The 16,223-nt window shown below is 36.9% G+C and overlaps 2 protein-coding genes and 1 long non-coding RNA gene across 4 annotated transcripts in view; 1 reads left to right on the top strand and 2 right to left on the bottom strand.

The window, feature by feature from the left end:
* Positions 1-16,223, bottom strand: part of LOC143920049 (uncharacterized) — a 422,197-nt gene that overhangs the window by 398,583 nt on the left and 7,391 nt on the right. The window lies entirely within an intron of this gene.
* LOC143920412 (uncharacterized) lies at positions 5,809-7,904 on the bottom strand. The gene is made up of 4 exons (XM_077443296.1): positions 7,500-7,904; positions 7,181-7,414; positions 6,981-7,079; positions 5,809-5,841 (listed from the first exon to the last, which is right to left on the bottom strand). The coding sequence occupies exons 1-4, from the start codon at positions 7,611-7,613 to the stop codon at positions 5,809-5,811; spliced, it is 480 nt and encodes a 159-aa protein (XP_077299422.1). The 5' UTR covers positions 7,614-7,904.
* LOC143920028 (uncharacterized) lies at positions 10,191-13,438 on the top strand. Of its 2 annotated transcripts, XM_077442696.1 has the most exons (4): positions 10,392-10,642; positions 10,722-10,955; positions 11,099-11,473; positions 11,643-12,609. In XM_077442696.1, exons 1-4 carry the CDS (start codon positions 10,457-10,459, stop codon positions 11,643-11,645), a joined length of 798 nt encoding a protein of 265 aa, XP_077298822.1. In that variant the 5' UTR covers positions 10,392-10,456; the 3' UTR covers positions 11,646-12,609. The 2 variants fall into 2 exon arrangements, with proteins under 2 accessions (XP_077298821.1, XP_077298822.1); XM_077442695.1 differs by having other exon boundaries at positions 10,191-10,642; positions 11,099-13,438.

The raw sequence follows: 16,223 nt of genomic DNA, 5'->3' as shown, positions 1-16,223 counted from the left end.
CATATTATTAACAGAAACGTGGCTAAACAACCTTATAAATGACTCCGAACTAAACTTTCATACATACAATATGTATAGATATGATAGAAACATAAACACCAGTACGAAGACTCGAGGCGGTGGCGTGGCAATTCTTATTAAAAAAGTTCATTCATCATCTGTCATCATCAACACAAACAATTCCATCGAACAAATATTTATATCAACCAAAATTTTCAATGTAAAGTGCATATTCGGTTGTGTTTACATCCCTCCATCCTCTGACATTAGTGTATATAATAATTTTATAAATAATATTGAAACAATCAGATTAAAATATCCTGATTCAAAATTCTTAATAACTGGTGATTTTAATCTACCAAATTTAGACTGGCAAAACCTTGAAATGAATGAAAATTCTCCAATTCATCAAGAAATTATAAATTTATCTTTAAATTTAGGTCTTAAACAATTTAATACTATTTCCAACTTGAATGATCGTGTCTTAGATTTAGTTTTTTCCAATTTCAAAAACACTAACGTTATGAAATCTCATGATGTTCTATCTCCAGTGGATAGCCATCATCCGCCCCTAGATATTATTATTACTTTAAATAAATCTTCTAATCTACCTTTAATTCAGCAAAATATTTTTGATTTTCACAGAGCCGATTATAACGAAATCATGAACCAATTAAATGTCACTAATTGGTCGTTCTTAAACGATAACATTAACTTTGAATCAAAAGTCATTATGCTGAATGAATTATTAATCTCTTGTATATACAACCATGTTCCTCAATATAAAAATAAGTTGCATTTTTTTCCAAAATGGTTTAGTCCCGAATTAAAAAACCTAATACATAAAAAAAAAGTGTGCACAAATTATTCAAAATTTATAACTCTACACACATATATATTGAATTAAAAAAACTAAGAGCTTTGTGTAAACTACATATATCCAAATGTTTTAAACTTTATATTAAAAAAACAGAATCATTCATTGATTCAAATTCCAAATATTTTTGGTCATTTACTAAAGAATTAAACAACAATAAAACATATATACCAGAAAACATTCAACTTAACGGTAAATTTGTTGACAATACTAATGATTCAGTCAATCTTTTTGCTGATTTTTTCAAATCGATCTATGTCAAAAACAACAACAATAATTCTAATTATAGCATTGTAAATAATAATGTCCTGATTTCACCTTTACATTCTATAAATATATCTATTCAAAAATTGATCAACAAAATAAATGCCTTAGATATATCTAAATCTGCGGGTCCTGACAACATACCCCCAATTTTTATCAAGAATTGTGCCAATGTATTAACTTATCCTCTTTTTAATCTCTTTAATCAATCTATTTCCACTGGTATATTTCCCAATTCTTGGAAGTCTGGCTATTTAATGCCTCTCCATAAAAATGGTGATAAACATAATGTAATGAACTATAGAGCCATCTGTCAACTATCAACTATTCCAAAACTTTTTGAAAGTTTAGTATTAGACGAATTTATTCCTTTCATTAATAACATTATTATTCCTCAACAACATGGTTTTACTTCTGGTAGATCTACCTTATCCAATTTATTATTATATGAAAATTTTATTTCTAGTGCCTTATCTGTTAAATTGCAAGTTGACTCAATTTACACTGATTTCAGTAAAGCATTTGACAAAGTTGATATTGAGATTTTATTATATAAACTAAACAGTATCGGAATCAGCGGTGTATTACTAAACTGGTTTCGGAGCTATTTGTCCAATAGATCATTATTAGTTAAAATCGGCCATTCTAAATCTTACTCCTTTAATCCAACTAGTGGCGTTCCCCAAGGATCTCACATGGGACCAGTCCTATTCAATATTTTTATAAATGATATTATAAATATATTTAATGATGTTAAAGTGCTCTTATTTGCAGACGATTTAAAAATATTTAAATGTATAAAAGACACTAACGATTGTGCTACTTTACAAACTAATTTAAACTCATTAAACGATTGGTGTTCTTTTAATAAATTATATTTAAACATTAAGAAGTGTTCTGTTGTCAGGTTCAGTAGGTCAAATAACAAAATTATTTATAATTATCATATAAATAATGAATCATTACCATCATCATCGCTAATTAAAGATCTAGGAGTTATTTTTGACGACAAATTAACTTTTAATTCTCATATAAATTTTATCACAAAAAATGCCATCAAAACACTTGGTTTCTTAATAAGAAATAGTACTCACTTCAATAATGTAAATACGATTAAAATTTTATACACCACTCTGGTTAGAAACCAATTAGAGTACAATTCTACCATTTGGTCTCCTTATTTAATGAAACAAATTAACATAATAGAGTCAGTGCAAATAAAGTTCATTAGATTCATCAAATTTAAATTTTTTAAAAGTCATAATCATTATGTCAGTAACGTTATTATTTATAGGAAACTTAATTTGCTAAAATTATATGACAGAAGGAAAATTAACGATATTTCAGTTCTGTGTGGTCTTCTTAATGGCACTATTAAATGCTCTGTTTAGTGTGCTTCCATGTGCCGGGTAGATCAATTAGATGTAACCATCTTTTTGATATGCCCAGGTTTACCACTAATTACTCATTGAACTCAGCTATGTTGAGACTGCACAGAGTTGGAAACGAATTGTCCATGGTCGATTTATTCATTGTTAGTAAATATAACATGAAATCTATTTTATTTAAATATTTTTTTAATATAATGTAATTTATTTTGTAGTATATGAATGTATGTGTATTTTTCTTTTATATTTCATTTTAAATTTTTTTTTTTCTTTTTCTTTCTCTATTTCCAACATGTAAAATGGTCAATTTTTTCTTGACCGTAAAATAAAATAAAATAAAATACAGTGGCAGCTCGTGAGAATTCATAGTGGGGAGGCTGCAGAGATTAATCGGACTGTAGTAGCTCGTTGACCATACCCGTGATCAAAAGAAAACAAAAATAGCATGCATATGTACTATACTGGGAGGTCTGTAGCCCCGCAGCCCATGTGGACGACAAAAATAGCATGCATTTGTACTGTAATCTGAGTTGTTCCTGGTAAACTGAGATAATATTTGAATAATTAGGCAATATTTCTTTAGGAGACATCATTTACGTTGAAAGCTTTGAATATTTCAACCAATCTATTAGATAAAAAAGTGTATTGGTTTTATCTCATGACTTACCACGATAGATACATACATACATACTCAAAACAAAAATAGAAGAGGCTTGTAAAAAAACCAGTACTGTACTGGTACATAATAAACTGGCGAAGTCGCTTACATTTCCATACATTCTTTCTGGTGGTATGACTAGTAAACTGAACAAAATTGCTTTGTGTGGCCGGAGTCTTAAGAGGACGGCACTTTGAACTCTGCTCAAGGGGAACGCATAGTGAAGGGGGGTTACTGATCCCGATTAATTGGAACGTTTGACAATTCTACTTTACGCCCAGTATGAATATTCTTAAGTGCAACTAGTTTTTTTGATCACATTTAGAATGAGGCTTACCTCCAGTGTGAGACTTCAAATACATTGCAAATGAAGATTTTTTAACGAAATGTCACATTTATGCACACGCTTTTAAAAATATGACATTTTATCAAACATGCTTTTAAAAAAATGTCACATTTACGTGGCTTCACCTCGAAGTGATTACTCTCATGTAGACCAGTCAATTTTGTATTAAAAAAATTTAAACTGTGGCGGCTCGCTTATACGACATGGTCGAGTTTGGTTGCCTTCCTGCGAGTGGGGACCAACCCGGCTGGGTTCGGACAGCTGCTACTCACTCTGTCTTCAGCTGTCATATAATAAACACGTGCATTAACATGCCAGTCGTCTCATTCGTTCATCCTCCATAAAACAGTTTTTCTCTGGAGTGGCGTCTCTTATGTCTCGAAAGTTAAGTTGAAAAACCCCACTATGAATACGCCTGTGTGAACCGATTTCAAATTTTATTTAAATTGTGTGATTTTAAGCAAATATCATATATATATATTTTTTTATTTATTCACAAATTTGCCATAGTGACTTTACAGATCAACTCCAAGTCGTCACTATGGCTATATAAAAAGGAAATTAATTATTATTATATTATAATAATATTATATATTAATTAAAAGACAAATATGGATAAAACAAATATTAAAATACAAAATTGTAAAAACATGAAATATAAAAATACGAAATTGTAAAAACATAAAATATAAAAATATAAATTGTAAAAATAAAAATATAAAATTGTAAATACATGAAATATAAAAACATGAGAAATAAAATTATAATGAAAAATAATAATATGCAAAATAAATATATAAAAATATGAAACATAAAAATTTGAAAATATAAAAATGTAAAAATATGAATATAAAAATACAATATGTTATAAGTTGCTACGATCTCAAACTAAACAGTACCTCATCCAGATCAGTATATTTTAGATTAAACAGATCCAATCTAATAGAAATCTGGTTGAGGAGCTTGATGCCCCTGGCGACAGGGGACGAAAGCATTCAATTGGTACGTGCCTCAGGTGGGAAGAACAATTCGCGGAATCTAGTAGCTCTGAACTTGCTGGGAACATTAAATTTCAACTCCGCAAGAATACGAGGATTGTATATTGATCCACTTAGAAGTTTATAGAAATGTTTTCCCAGATATGCTGTACGCCGTGACTCGAGGGAATTGTAGCCTAGTGCCCCCTGTAGATAGGCACTTGGATAGAGCCAGGGATAGCGACCATACACAGCCATGCAAGCATATCTGAGAATTTTTTTTTGTACTCTTTCAATTTCAAACAATGAACCCTATCACTAGGGCTCCATATGATAGATGAGAACTCGAGAATGCTTCATACTTGTGAGTTATATAAGATACGGAGTACCTTATATTTGAACAGTTTTTCTCCAGAGTGAGGACTCATATGCCTTAAAAATGATGTTTTTGAACAAATGTAACATTTGCGTGGCTTTACCTCAATACGAGTATACTTGTTTTAAACAAGGATTGATTTCTGAGAAAATGATTTCGAACAAATGTTGCATTGCTGTGCCTTTACCTCAATATGGGCATAGTTGTGTTCAGAGAGTATAGATTTCTGAGAAAAAATCTTGAACAAATATCGCATTTGTGTGGATTTAAACCACTATGAATATTCATATGTAAAACGAGGGAAGTCTCCCGAGTAAAAGATTGCGAACAAATATCACATCAATGTGGCTTTAATCCAATATGAGAATTTATATGTCGAATGAGGTTCAATTTCTGAGAATAAGATTGTGAACAAATATTACATTTGTGTGGCTTTAATCCACTATGAATATTCATATGTGAAACGAGTTCAGACTTCTGAGAAAAAGATCGAAAACAAATATAACATTTGTGTGGCTTTAACTCTGTATGAATATTCATATGTCTAATGAGGTAAGACTTGTAAGTAAAAGATTTTGAACAAATATTACATTTGTATGCCTTTAACTCTGTATGAATATTCATATGTCTAATGAGGTAAGACTTGTAAGTAAAAGATTTTGAACAAATATTACATTTGTATGCCTTTAACTCTGTATGAATATTCATATGTTTAACGAGTTCAGACTTCTGAGAATAAGATCGAAAACAAATATAACATTTATGTGGCTTTAACACACTATGAATTTTCATATGTTTAACTAGTTCAGCCTTCTGAGTATAAGCTTTTGAACAAATATCACATCTGTGTGGCTTTAACCCACTATGAATATACATATGTGTGGTGAGGTTATTCTTTGCTTTGAAAAATTTTAAACAAATATCACATTTGAACGGTTTTTCTTTGGAGTGGAGCCTGATATGTTTCAAAAGGTTACTTTTTAGGACAAAAGATTTTAAGCAAATGTCACATTCATACAGATTATGGAGGATGAACGAATGAGACGACTGGCATGTTAATGCACGTGTTTATTATATGACAGCTGAAGACAGAGTGAGTAGCAGCTCTCCGAACCCAGCCGGGTTGGTCCCCACTCGCAGGAAGGCAACCAAACTCGACCATGTCGTATAAGCGAGCCGCCACATCACTCCCCCCCCAGCATCAGCGATACCAAAATTACAAAGAAACAAATTTTACCAAAAGAAAAAAATTATTGTTACACAAAGAGAAAAAAATATTACGTGGGGAGAAAAAAAAATGTTGACGTGGGTCATCCGCTGTGTACATAGGTGTACCGCTCTGAATGGTCGGTAGATTCGAGGGCGGTGACGTCGCGAGCAGGACGGTGGCTGGTCCGATGGTCGCGCGATGCGATGCTGCGGCGGTGCCGCTCTTCCGAGGCTGATGTCGGTTGGTGGGGCGGCGGGGGCGGCAGGGGCATCGATGTGGTTGATGATACTCCGAGCTGGACTGTGAGTCGTTGTGGCTCGTGGAGGTGTTGTAGCGCTACCGCCCGTCTCGGCGTGACGACGCTCGTGGGGACGGACGGGGCCTTGATGATGATGATGATGATGGTGCTGAGGTGGTGTATGTCTTGTGGTGCTGGATGACCGTTCTATGTGTAGTGGATCGCGCATGACTCCACATCCAGCTGTCAAGATCGTCGTCTCATTCGCTCCCCCATTTTTGTAAGCACCTGTCATCGACGTTGTGGCTGGACGTCGGTAGGTAGGTAGCCGTGTCTGCTCGTTTATTGTCACCCGCGGGCCGCGACGCGTGTTGATGGCGATGGGGGCGTGGCGGGTAGCTTCTCCCGCCTGGCTCGGCGAGGCAGGGATGAGCGGCATGTTGAAATTGATCGAGGCTGCGTGGCTCGATGTCGGGGGTCACCAGTATGGAGGATGAACGAATGAGACGACTGGCATGTTAATGCACGTGTTTATTATATGACAGCTGAAGACAGAGTGAGTAGCAGCTCTCCGAACCCAGCCGGGTTGGTCCCCACTCGCAGGAAGGCAACCAAACTCGACCATGTCGTATAAGCGAGCCGCCACAAGATTTTTTTTAGTGTTGGACGTTGTCTGTGTTGCTTTTTCACTATTGTTCTTCATTTCTGGTCTGTTATCGTCCGAAGTTATATCTCCCTCGTGTATCTACAAAATGAGCAAAACCTTCCATAATTTACTATACAACTATAAGACTTTGATTTTATAGAATGGTTAGGTATCATCACTGGTAAATTTATTACTATTACCTCGCCATTGTTTGGTGAACTAGAAATGTTTGGTGGCAAATCACCATCCAACTCGTCTTCCCATATTAGATCCTCCAGCAACACTTCCTCGGTCTTGATTTTAAAAGACTCGTTTAGAACCATCCTCGAGGTTTCGTCACTCCGGAGACAGGAGTTTCGAAAGCTGTCGAGCAATTCCAGATTGTTGACACACGAATGGCATATCGTATCTGGCAGATGGTCGCCTTTCCTAACCTGCAAATGACAAAGATAATGATGTTTTCGAGGGTTAACCAATTATTATAGTATTAGTAGATGTAATGGGATAAGAGCAAGTGACCCGCAGCTGACAGCCGGTCCAAATGCGTTGCACCAATTGCTGTGGATGAGGATTGCCATGGATAGAGACGAAGGCCTCTGGTGGGGCAGAGCACAGGCAAAGTCTGCACTCCATCACTACTTCGGAAGCAGAAGCACAAACGTCTCGAGCACGGCCGTACCCACGACTTTTTTTTTAGAGTGAAACGAAAACGAAACTCTTGCTCTCGGAATTTAGAAAAGGCATTAATTAAAATGTTTTTCTCTTAATATATGTTCTTCAACACGCACGCGTACGATCTCTGAATAGGGAGCACTAAAGGTCTGAACGCACTAAGGTCTGTTCATACTTAACAGCACTGCACGGCTTCAGCACTGCACGACTCCGTTTCAGATATGTCATTTTATTACATTTCTATTCATATCTACCTGCACGTCGCGGTCACGTCACGTTCACAGCACTTTGGCCGAGTGCAAGGCAAAATCGGCTTACTTATACATTACAGGCCATGATGATAAGGCGCAATTGTGCTTACGTCGTATTGTCGAGTACTTACAATATGAATGCATACACGTGCATTCGTAGCTACGCGTCAGAATACAAGTCAGCAAAAATATTTCGACGTTTATCGAACGAAAAATTATGTATAATCGCGCTGTTGTTGGAAGAAGAAGCTCAAGAAGGCAATAAAAAAGCACGGAGGCTTTTTGATGTGCATCCCATGTTAAAAAATAGAAAAACCGAAGGAGAGTTTTGGACACTGTATAAGGAGCTTGTGGATGATGGACAATTTTTTTTTAAATATTTCCGTAAAAAATCAAATTTTTTTTTAAATATTTGCGCCGAAACCATGTCGAAAGATTGAACAGCTCTCAACGTCACTATCGATAATTGGTCCAAAACAGCAAAGCGGCAGACTCATGGCACGTAATTCGCGTGTATATTTCCACGATGGCCAAAAAAACGGATACGATACGTTGACGGATGTTGCTGTAAGGTATGAACAGGAAATGTCGGGTACTGCTGTAAGCCTGCCGTGGCGTAAACGTGACGGTTGGTATGAATATACCCATACAAAATGTACCAAAGAATACTTTTCGTACGGCCGGATACCTGCTGAAGTCGGTACGTGCTGACTAGGTATGAACAGACCTCTATGCGGCCGTGGACTGCTACGACACGACACGGCAATACGCGGCCAAATATTTGGTAAACAGCATTGATGTATAATACACTAGATCCGCCCTCACGTCTTATACTGGTCTCCCTTTTGGCGCATGCAAAATACATGGCGCATGCACAGTTTCTACCTGCACAGTAGGTACCATGCACAGTAGGTACCGCTGCGTCGTAGGGAAAAAAACATTTTTTCCCAACTTCCCCGCTAGTTAAACCCCCCGTACCCCTCAGTTAGTGAAGACAAGATGTCCGACCAAAATCACACGTCAGGGCCCATTTATGTGTATTATACATCAATGGTAAACAGCACTTGAACGACAGCGACGCGACACTACGCAGTAAATTATATCAATCATTTGTTCGGTACTTCGGAGTATGATCGACGAAATGGACCATTTTATCCCATTTTCCTGGCAATTTCTTTACAAATCTTGTTTTTTCTGGTACTACTTACTATATAATTTGTATTTTGGGTATCATATAAGTGGGGATATTGATATATAACTGAAATTAGCTTTTCCTCGTCGAATGACATTTTTGACGAACTAACCCTCGTTCAGGGCGGTAAACGAGATTTGACTGATGTGCAGTGTCGCATCGCTTACTATAGCTTGTATTTTACTGGTATGTATTTTAGTGATTAATCCACAATATTTAATTTTTGATGTACATATGATGCGAAATGTCAAATTAAACGCAAATACCCAAAAATTGATCACGGGAAAACTGGTCACACTCGAAAATTGTTAATTGTTAGACCACCAATTTTTAATTTTTTGGTGTGACCAGTTTTCTCGTGACTAATTATTTAATGTGACCAATTTTTGGGTGTGACCAGTTTGGGTGTGACCAGACACTCATTCCCGTTTTTCTCGTTTCCGTTCCCGTTTTCAGGCGATTTCTTTTACAGTAATCTTGCCGGACATGCATGAAACAAATTCTGAAAGTGCAATTGTAATCGGTTGAATGGTTTAGAAGCCTATACGAGACAACCAGACAGACAAATAGACAAACAGACATTCAATTTTATACATATACTAGCTGAACCCGGCATGCGTTGCAATGCCACAATAACGCATGCAATTCCCGTTCCCCTTCACATTCCCGTTTTCGTTTCCGTTCCCGTTCCCGTTCCCATTTGTCGGAAAAACGGTTGTCGGTTTATTTTACCCTAACAACGTATGTCGCGACGCGAAAACATTTGAAATTATTGCGTTGCAATGCCACTCATTCCCGTTTTTCCCGTTTCCGTTCCAGTTTTTCACTGATTTTTTTTCACAGCAAGCTTGCCGGACATGCATACAATAAATCCTTAAAGTTCCATCGTAAAATAACGCATGCAATTCCCGTTCCCGTTCCCGTTTCTCGATGCGTTTCGATAAGTGAATGTTTCAGTTTCAAATGAATACTTAATAATCAAATTAAATTATATTAAAGTATAGGAGTGCATACATGACAGGCAGACAAATATTGTTGCTGTGGAGTCGAATCAAAATTTATCGACGCCTACTTCAACAATTTTGGTGGACTTTTATTGCCACCATGTGATAGTTAGAGGTAGGATAGCCAAGGGGCCGCTCATTGTTCCATTGTTGTAAATCCTTTGTAAAAATGGTTCGGCAAACCTTTAACAATGCATTTACAACATTTGAACAATACGCGGCACCTTCTGGGTCCGGGCTTTAGTGATTGTGGTGGTTGGCAGCTCTAATTTTAACACAACAATCTGGAAACCTCACTCGAGTCTGTCACCAGCGCCACTTGTCACCTGGGAAGACCCTCAACTCCAAACGAATTAAATGTTTACATCTAGGCATCCAATGTACACTATCCACTCTCCAGTAGTTTGTGCTTCTTCCTCCCAAGAGGCGATGGAGTGCAGACTTTGTCTCTGCTCTGCTCCAGCAGGGTCCTTCGTCTCCATCCATGACGACCCTCATCCACCGCGTTTGGTGCAACGCATTTGGACCTGCTGTCGGCTGGGGGTCAGTCACGTTACACTTGAACCATCGCTAATGTTATTTCGCTATTCCTCGTAATCGTCAATACCTTTCTCATTTGCAGGTTAGGAAAGATGACTGTCTGCCAGATATGATTTGCCTTTCTTGTGTCAACAGTCTGGAATTGTTCGACAACTTTCGAAATATTTGTCTTCAGAATGACGCAACGTCGAGGGTGGAATTAGACAAGTATTTGAAAGTCAAGCCGGACGAAGTTTTGCTGGAAAATTTAATATGGGAAGATGAGTTGGGTGTTGATTGGTCACCCAACATTTCTAGTTCACCAGACGACGCCGAGGTAAGTAAATGGGATTCAAGTTCTTTAGATGGATTCTTAGAGAAACACTCAGTTGATCGAAAATATAAATTCACTTGTAAAATGACATCTAATCATACTTTAAATACAGATGTTTAATTGAATAACGTTCGGTTTATTTTTAGACCCCTGGAAGAAAAATTACTTCCAGAGATAATATGGCAGCAATAATAGATACCAATAGACACATTCAAGGGGAAGAATTACCATTTCGAAAACATTTAGATAAGATGTGCTCCACAAATTCTGAATTGGACCATAAAATAGATTTCCCAGACAAATTGTTTACTCATAAAAACAATCTTGTGACGCAGAAAAACTCGCCTACTCGAAGAAAGCTGCATGATTGTGACATTTGTTCAAAATCTTTTGACAGGAAAGATAATCTAAGTGTACACATGAGGGTTCATAGTGGGGTAAAGCTACACAAATGTGACGTTTGTTTCAAATCATTCGCATTCAAATCTAGGCTCCGTGTACACATGGATATTCATACTGGGGTAAAGCCACACAAATGTGACATTTGTTCAAAAACATTAACTTCGGAAAGAAATCTGAGTGCACATATGGGTATTCATACGGGGGTAAAGCCGCACAAATGTGACATTTGTTTAAAAACATTCGTTAGAAAATCAGATCTCAATTTACATATGGGTATTCATACTGGAGTAAAGCCACACAAATGTGACATTTGTTCAAAAACATTAACTTCGAAAAGAAATCTGAGTGCACATATGGGTATTCATACGGGGGTAAAGCCGCACAAATGTGACATTTGTTTAAAAACATTCGTTAGAAAATCAGATCTCAATTTACATATGGGTATTCATACTGGAGTAAAGCCACACAAATGTGACATTTGTTCAAAAACATATACTACGAAACGAAATCTGAGTGCACATATGGGTATTCATACTGGGATAAAGCCGCACAAATGTGACGTTTGTTTAAAATCATTCCTTAGAAAATCTGAACTCAATGCACATATGAATATTCATAGTGGGGTAAAGTCATACAAATGTGACATTTGTTTAAAATTATTCCTTAGAAAATCAGACGTCAATTCACATATGGGTATTCATAGTGGGGTAAAGCCACATAAATGTGACGTTTGTTCGAAATCATTCCTTTCAAAATCTAGACTCCGTGTACACATGGATATTCATACTGGGTTAAAGCCACACAAATGTGACATTTGTTCAAAATTATTCCGTAGAAAAAACCAACTCAGTGAACATATGGGTATTCATAAAATAAATGAAATCATACCTCAATTCACATATCAATATTCATAGTGGGGTAAAGTCACAAAAATAGAAATGTTTTACGCTAAAACAGATCATTTTGGTCTCTTTATAGGATTTTTTGGCATTATTTGTGTTCAAATAAAAGGTATGTACACAGGGAGTAAGTAACTCTAAAATAATAAGGGAAACATGAAAAAAACTACGATTTTTCTAAAAGAACGTTTCATTAATACAAATATCCCTTGTAACTGCAATTTGCCTTGGAAGTTCTCCTCTCATTTCTTCATCTTGCCTCTGCCAAATTGACTTTTTGTATTAGCTAATAATGATGATTTTAAATCTGTTTGTGTCTATGTGTCTTTGTAACTGATTTAATTATTTTAAACATTAAACAAAATATAATTTCGTTTTTGTATTATTTTCATATACAACATGTGTTTTTTCGTATTATAATTGGTATATAATAATTTGAAGCGGTCATAAAAAAAACAACAGTATTATTTTGGGGGCGTATGGAATGAAACGACAGAATTATTCAGGACACGACTAATATTAGAACACTGAATTATTCAAGACGGTTGCAGGGCCGCGTCTAGGGGTTCGGCCACCTGTTTGTAAACGTAAATCGTCCGCTCTTTAATTTTATCAGCATTTGTATAATTCATATTAAATCTGGGTAAAAATTTATTTTGTAACATTTGCCGAGTCATTAACAGCGAGGTTTATACTATGTGCTGCACAAAGTATATAAAAAGTATGAGAATTTATATAAAATTTTACTTTGTAAACCATTGTTTTCCTTTCATATTGGCTCAGTTATCATAACTAGAGATCACAAAATAATAATAGACCTTATGGGGACTGACTTTGGTTGTGGAGGTGTTCTTCACCACCAGTCCGCCATGTATTATAGACAGGTTCGTCTGTGTTTTAGTAGTTATTACTGCTGTTTGTTTGGATAAGGTACTTTATTGTTTGAATATACAAGTGTGTAAATATGATGTTGAAGCGGCTGGAATCGTAGTGTTCTCGAGACGGCTATTGGCTGTTGACTTGGTGTCGTGATGGCCGCTGGATCTGCAATGTGTCGTTGCTCTGGATCCGGCTGAGTTGCAAGCGTTTTTCCATTGTAGGGTAGTGTAGTGGTAGCTGGTCAGATGCTGGATGTCGACTGCTGTCGTGGTGGCTGCTGCCTGTTGACTGGTCTGCTGCTGTGTGTTGACTGAAGTTGTTTGGGGTGGACCTCCTTTTATATTGTTTTTGGGGATCCACGTGACTTGTGTTTGACGATTGATTCTGAGAACCGCAGGTGGTGTTTACGTGTGCGAGTTATGCGAGGAATGTGGTTTGTTGTTTAGGGTGGAAGTTTCTCGAATATGTGGCGTCGTTCCACTCGATTTAGTTTTTATCGCCCTTTGTTCCAGTGAGTCTGGATGTTTGTTCAATGGGTTACAATGTAGTCGTTATTTGTGCACTTTAATGGGTGCAGGTGTTCTTTGACTTCGTGTCGTTCTGCTTGATTTGTTGGGGTGGAAGTTTCTCGACTCAAGATGACGTCAATGGTTGAGCGTGAGAAATGTATTCTCCGTCGCAATAGATGTTTCGATTGCGGTGACGAGATTCCTACAACCTCTATTGTGCGAGAAAGCAGGAGAGTAAAAATAAATGGTTGATAATAGTGAACAATTTTTTTAGCTGTCGAGCATCTCGTCCGTCTGTTCATAACTCTGTCCTCATATATTATATACCAATGGTTTTACCCGGCTTCGCTCGGTATTTGTAATGTAAACCGCTTATACATGACTAATCTTATAGTAAACATTTTATTAATTTTTTTATTTATTTTGTTGGGAAAATTAACAGTTTATTAAATTATATAAATTGATAAAAGAACATAATTATTTTAAGAAAAACCATTAAGAATTTTCGCATATATGTATGTAGGTAAAAGAAAAAGTTAAACATTTAAAATAAAAAAAATAACAATAGAGTAAGATAATTAGAGAAAACAAAAAAAGATACGGCCAATAACAGCATGTGAAATATATTATATGAAAAACCAATCGATATGATATAATGCCTTATGTTACGTAATATTTCAGAGTAGAGTTTGTCAGACGGTTATAGGTTTAAGACAAATTTTAAGTTATTTTATTTTTCCAAAATTGGGGTGACAGCACTGGCGGGATTCGTTGACTCCACCCATGATACCATGAATCCACCGCAGGTCTACCTGGTCACAATTTGTAAGTTATATTGGATTGCGAAGTGGAATTTACCTATTTCCAACAAATACCGATGAAATAATATGAATGGACAAGCCATTTAGACGGAGAGCGTTTGCGAAACTGAGCATCGCGTATGCAAATGTTCCGGCTGTCATTGTGTTAACTTTCGTTTTTCTGCGTCGGAATTGGTCGTTTGTTTATTGCTTCCCTTCGTAGAATTAGCGGAACGGAAAATACAGCTGCAAGGGGATTCGTTGACTCCGCCCCTGACCACGCCTTTTTTGGGCATCTTAAGTCGAAGACTACCTGTATATGATTGTTGATAATCTAATCTTAGCTCAATCTCGAAATTTTTTTAAAATGTGTATGTTCCGTTTGAGCTTTCAATATTTAATTTTAATATAATAATGTTGCGTGGACGTGAAGAGGGGGCTTCCAGAATCGGAGAAAGACACAGGACAGTTGTAGTAGCGGTTTAAGGTCTGTTCATACTTAACAGCACTGCACGGCTTCAGCACTGCACGACTCCGTTTCAAATATGTCATTTTATTACATTTCTATTCATATCTATCTACACGTCGCAGTCACGTCACGTTTACAGCAATTTGGCCGAGTGCAAGGCAAAATCGGCTTACTTATACATTAGAGGCCATGACGATACGGCGCAATATTGCTTACGTCGTATTGTCGAGTACTTGCAATATTAATGCATACACGTGCATTCGTAGCTACGCGTCAGAATACAAGTCAGCAAAAATGTTTCGGCGTTTATTGAACGAAAAATTATGTATAATCGCATTTTGATGTGTATCCCATGTTAAAAAATAGAAAAACCGAAGGAGAGTTTTGGACACTGTATAAGGAGCTTGTGGATGATGGACAACATTTTTTTAAATATTTCCGTAAAAAATTTAAATATTTGCGCCAAAACCATGTCGAAAGATTGAACAGCTGTCAACTGTCACTATCGATAATTGGTCCAAAACAGCAAAGCGGCAGACTCATGGCACGTAATTCGCGTGTATATTTCCACGATGGCCAAAAAAACGGATACGATACGTTGACGGATGTTGCTGTAAGGTATGAACAGGAAATGTCGGGTACTGCTGTAAGCCTGCCGTGGCGTAAACGTGACGGTTGGTATGAATATACCCATACAAAATGTACCAAAGAATACTTTTCGTACGGCCGGATACCTGCTGAAGTCGATACGTGCTGACTAGGTATGAACAGACCTTTATTCGTGTGCTCTCGGCGACGCTGCAGGCTGGAATATTTTTTCAGACCGAGAGCACCCCATATTTATACCCGTTGGGCACAACATACATACATACCTACACATGTAAACTATTGGTCGATGAGTGCGGCGATCCCGTTGGCCGTTGCATACGGCTCAATCATTCGTGGAGGCCATTTTGGCGGGAACGAGAGAACAGGTGATTAGTGCTCGTGAGCCATCGGTCCACGAGCGCCACCCACCTAATGTGTACGTTACAATAATTATAATTTTATTTTGATATTTGAATTTAATTTTAATATTATAATAATAGTTTTAATTTAAATTTTTCAATTTAATTTGTATTTCGATATTTTGTACGCTACTGGTTTCAGCCAAGTCGGTCTGCGGTGCCCTTCGTTGGCTTGGTGCGTACGCACCATTAGATATAACTCCTCTGCATTGCAACCGCCGGTATCGTTTATAGTCACCGGAGCCTGAGGGGGCCGTGTATTGTTCAAAGGTTGTAAATGCATTGTTAAAGGTTTGCCGAACAATG

The sequence above is a fragment of the Arctopsyche grandis genome, chromosome 12, assembly GCF_051622035.1.
Source record: "Arctopsyche grandis isolate Sample6627 chromosome 12, ASM5162203v2, whole genome shotgun sequence".
NCBI classification, from domain to species: Eukaryota; Metazoa; Arthropoda; class Insecta; order Trichoptera; family Hydropsychidae; genus Arctopsyche; species Arctopsyche grandis.
This window is presented reverse-complemented; position numbering and strand designations above follow the sequence as displayed.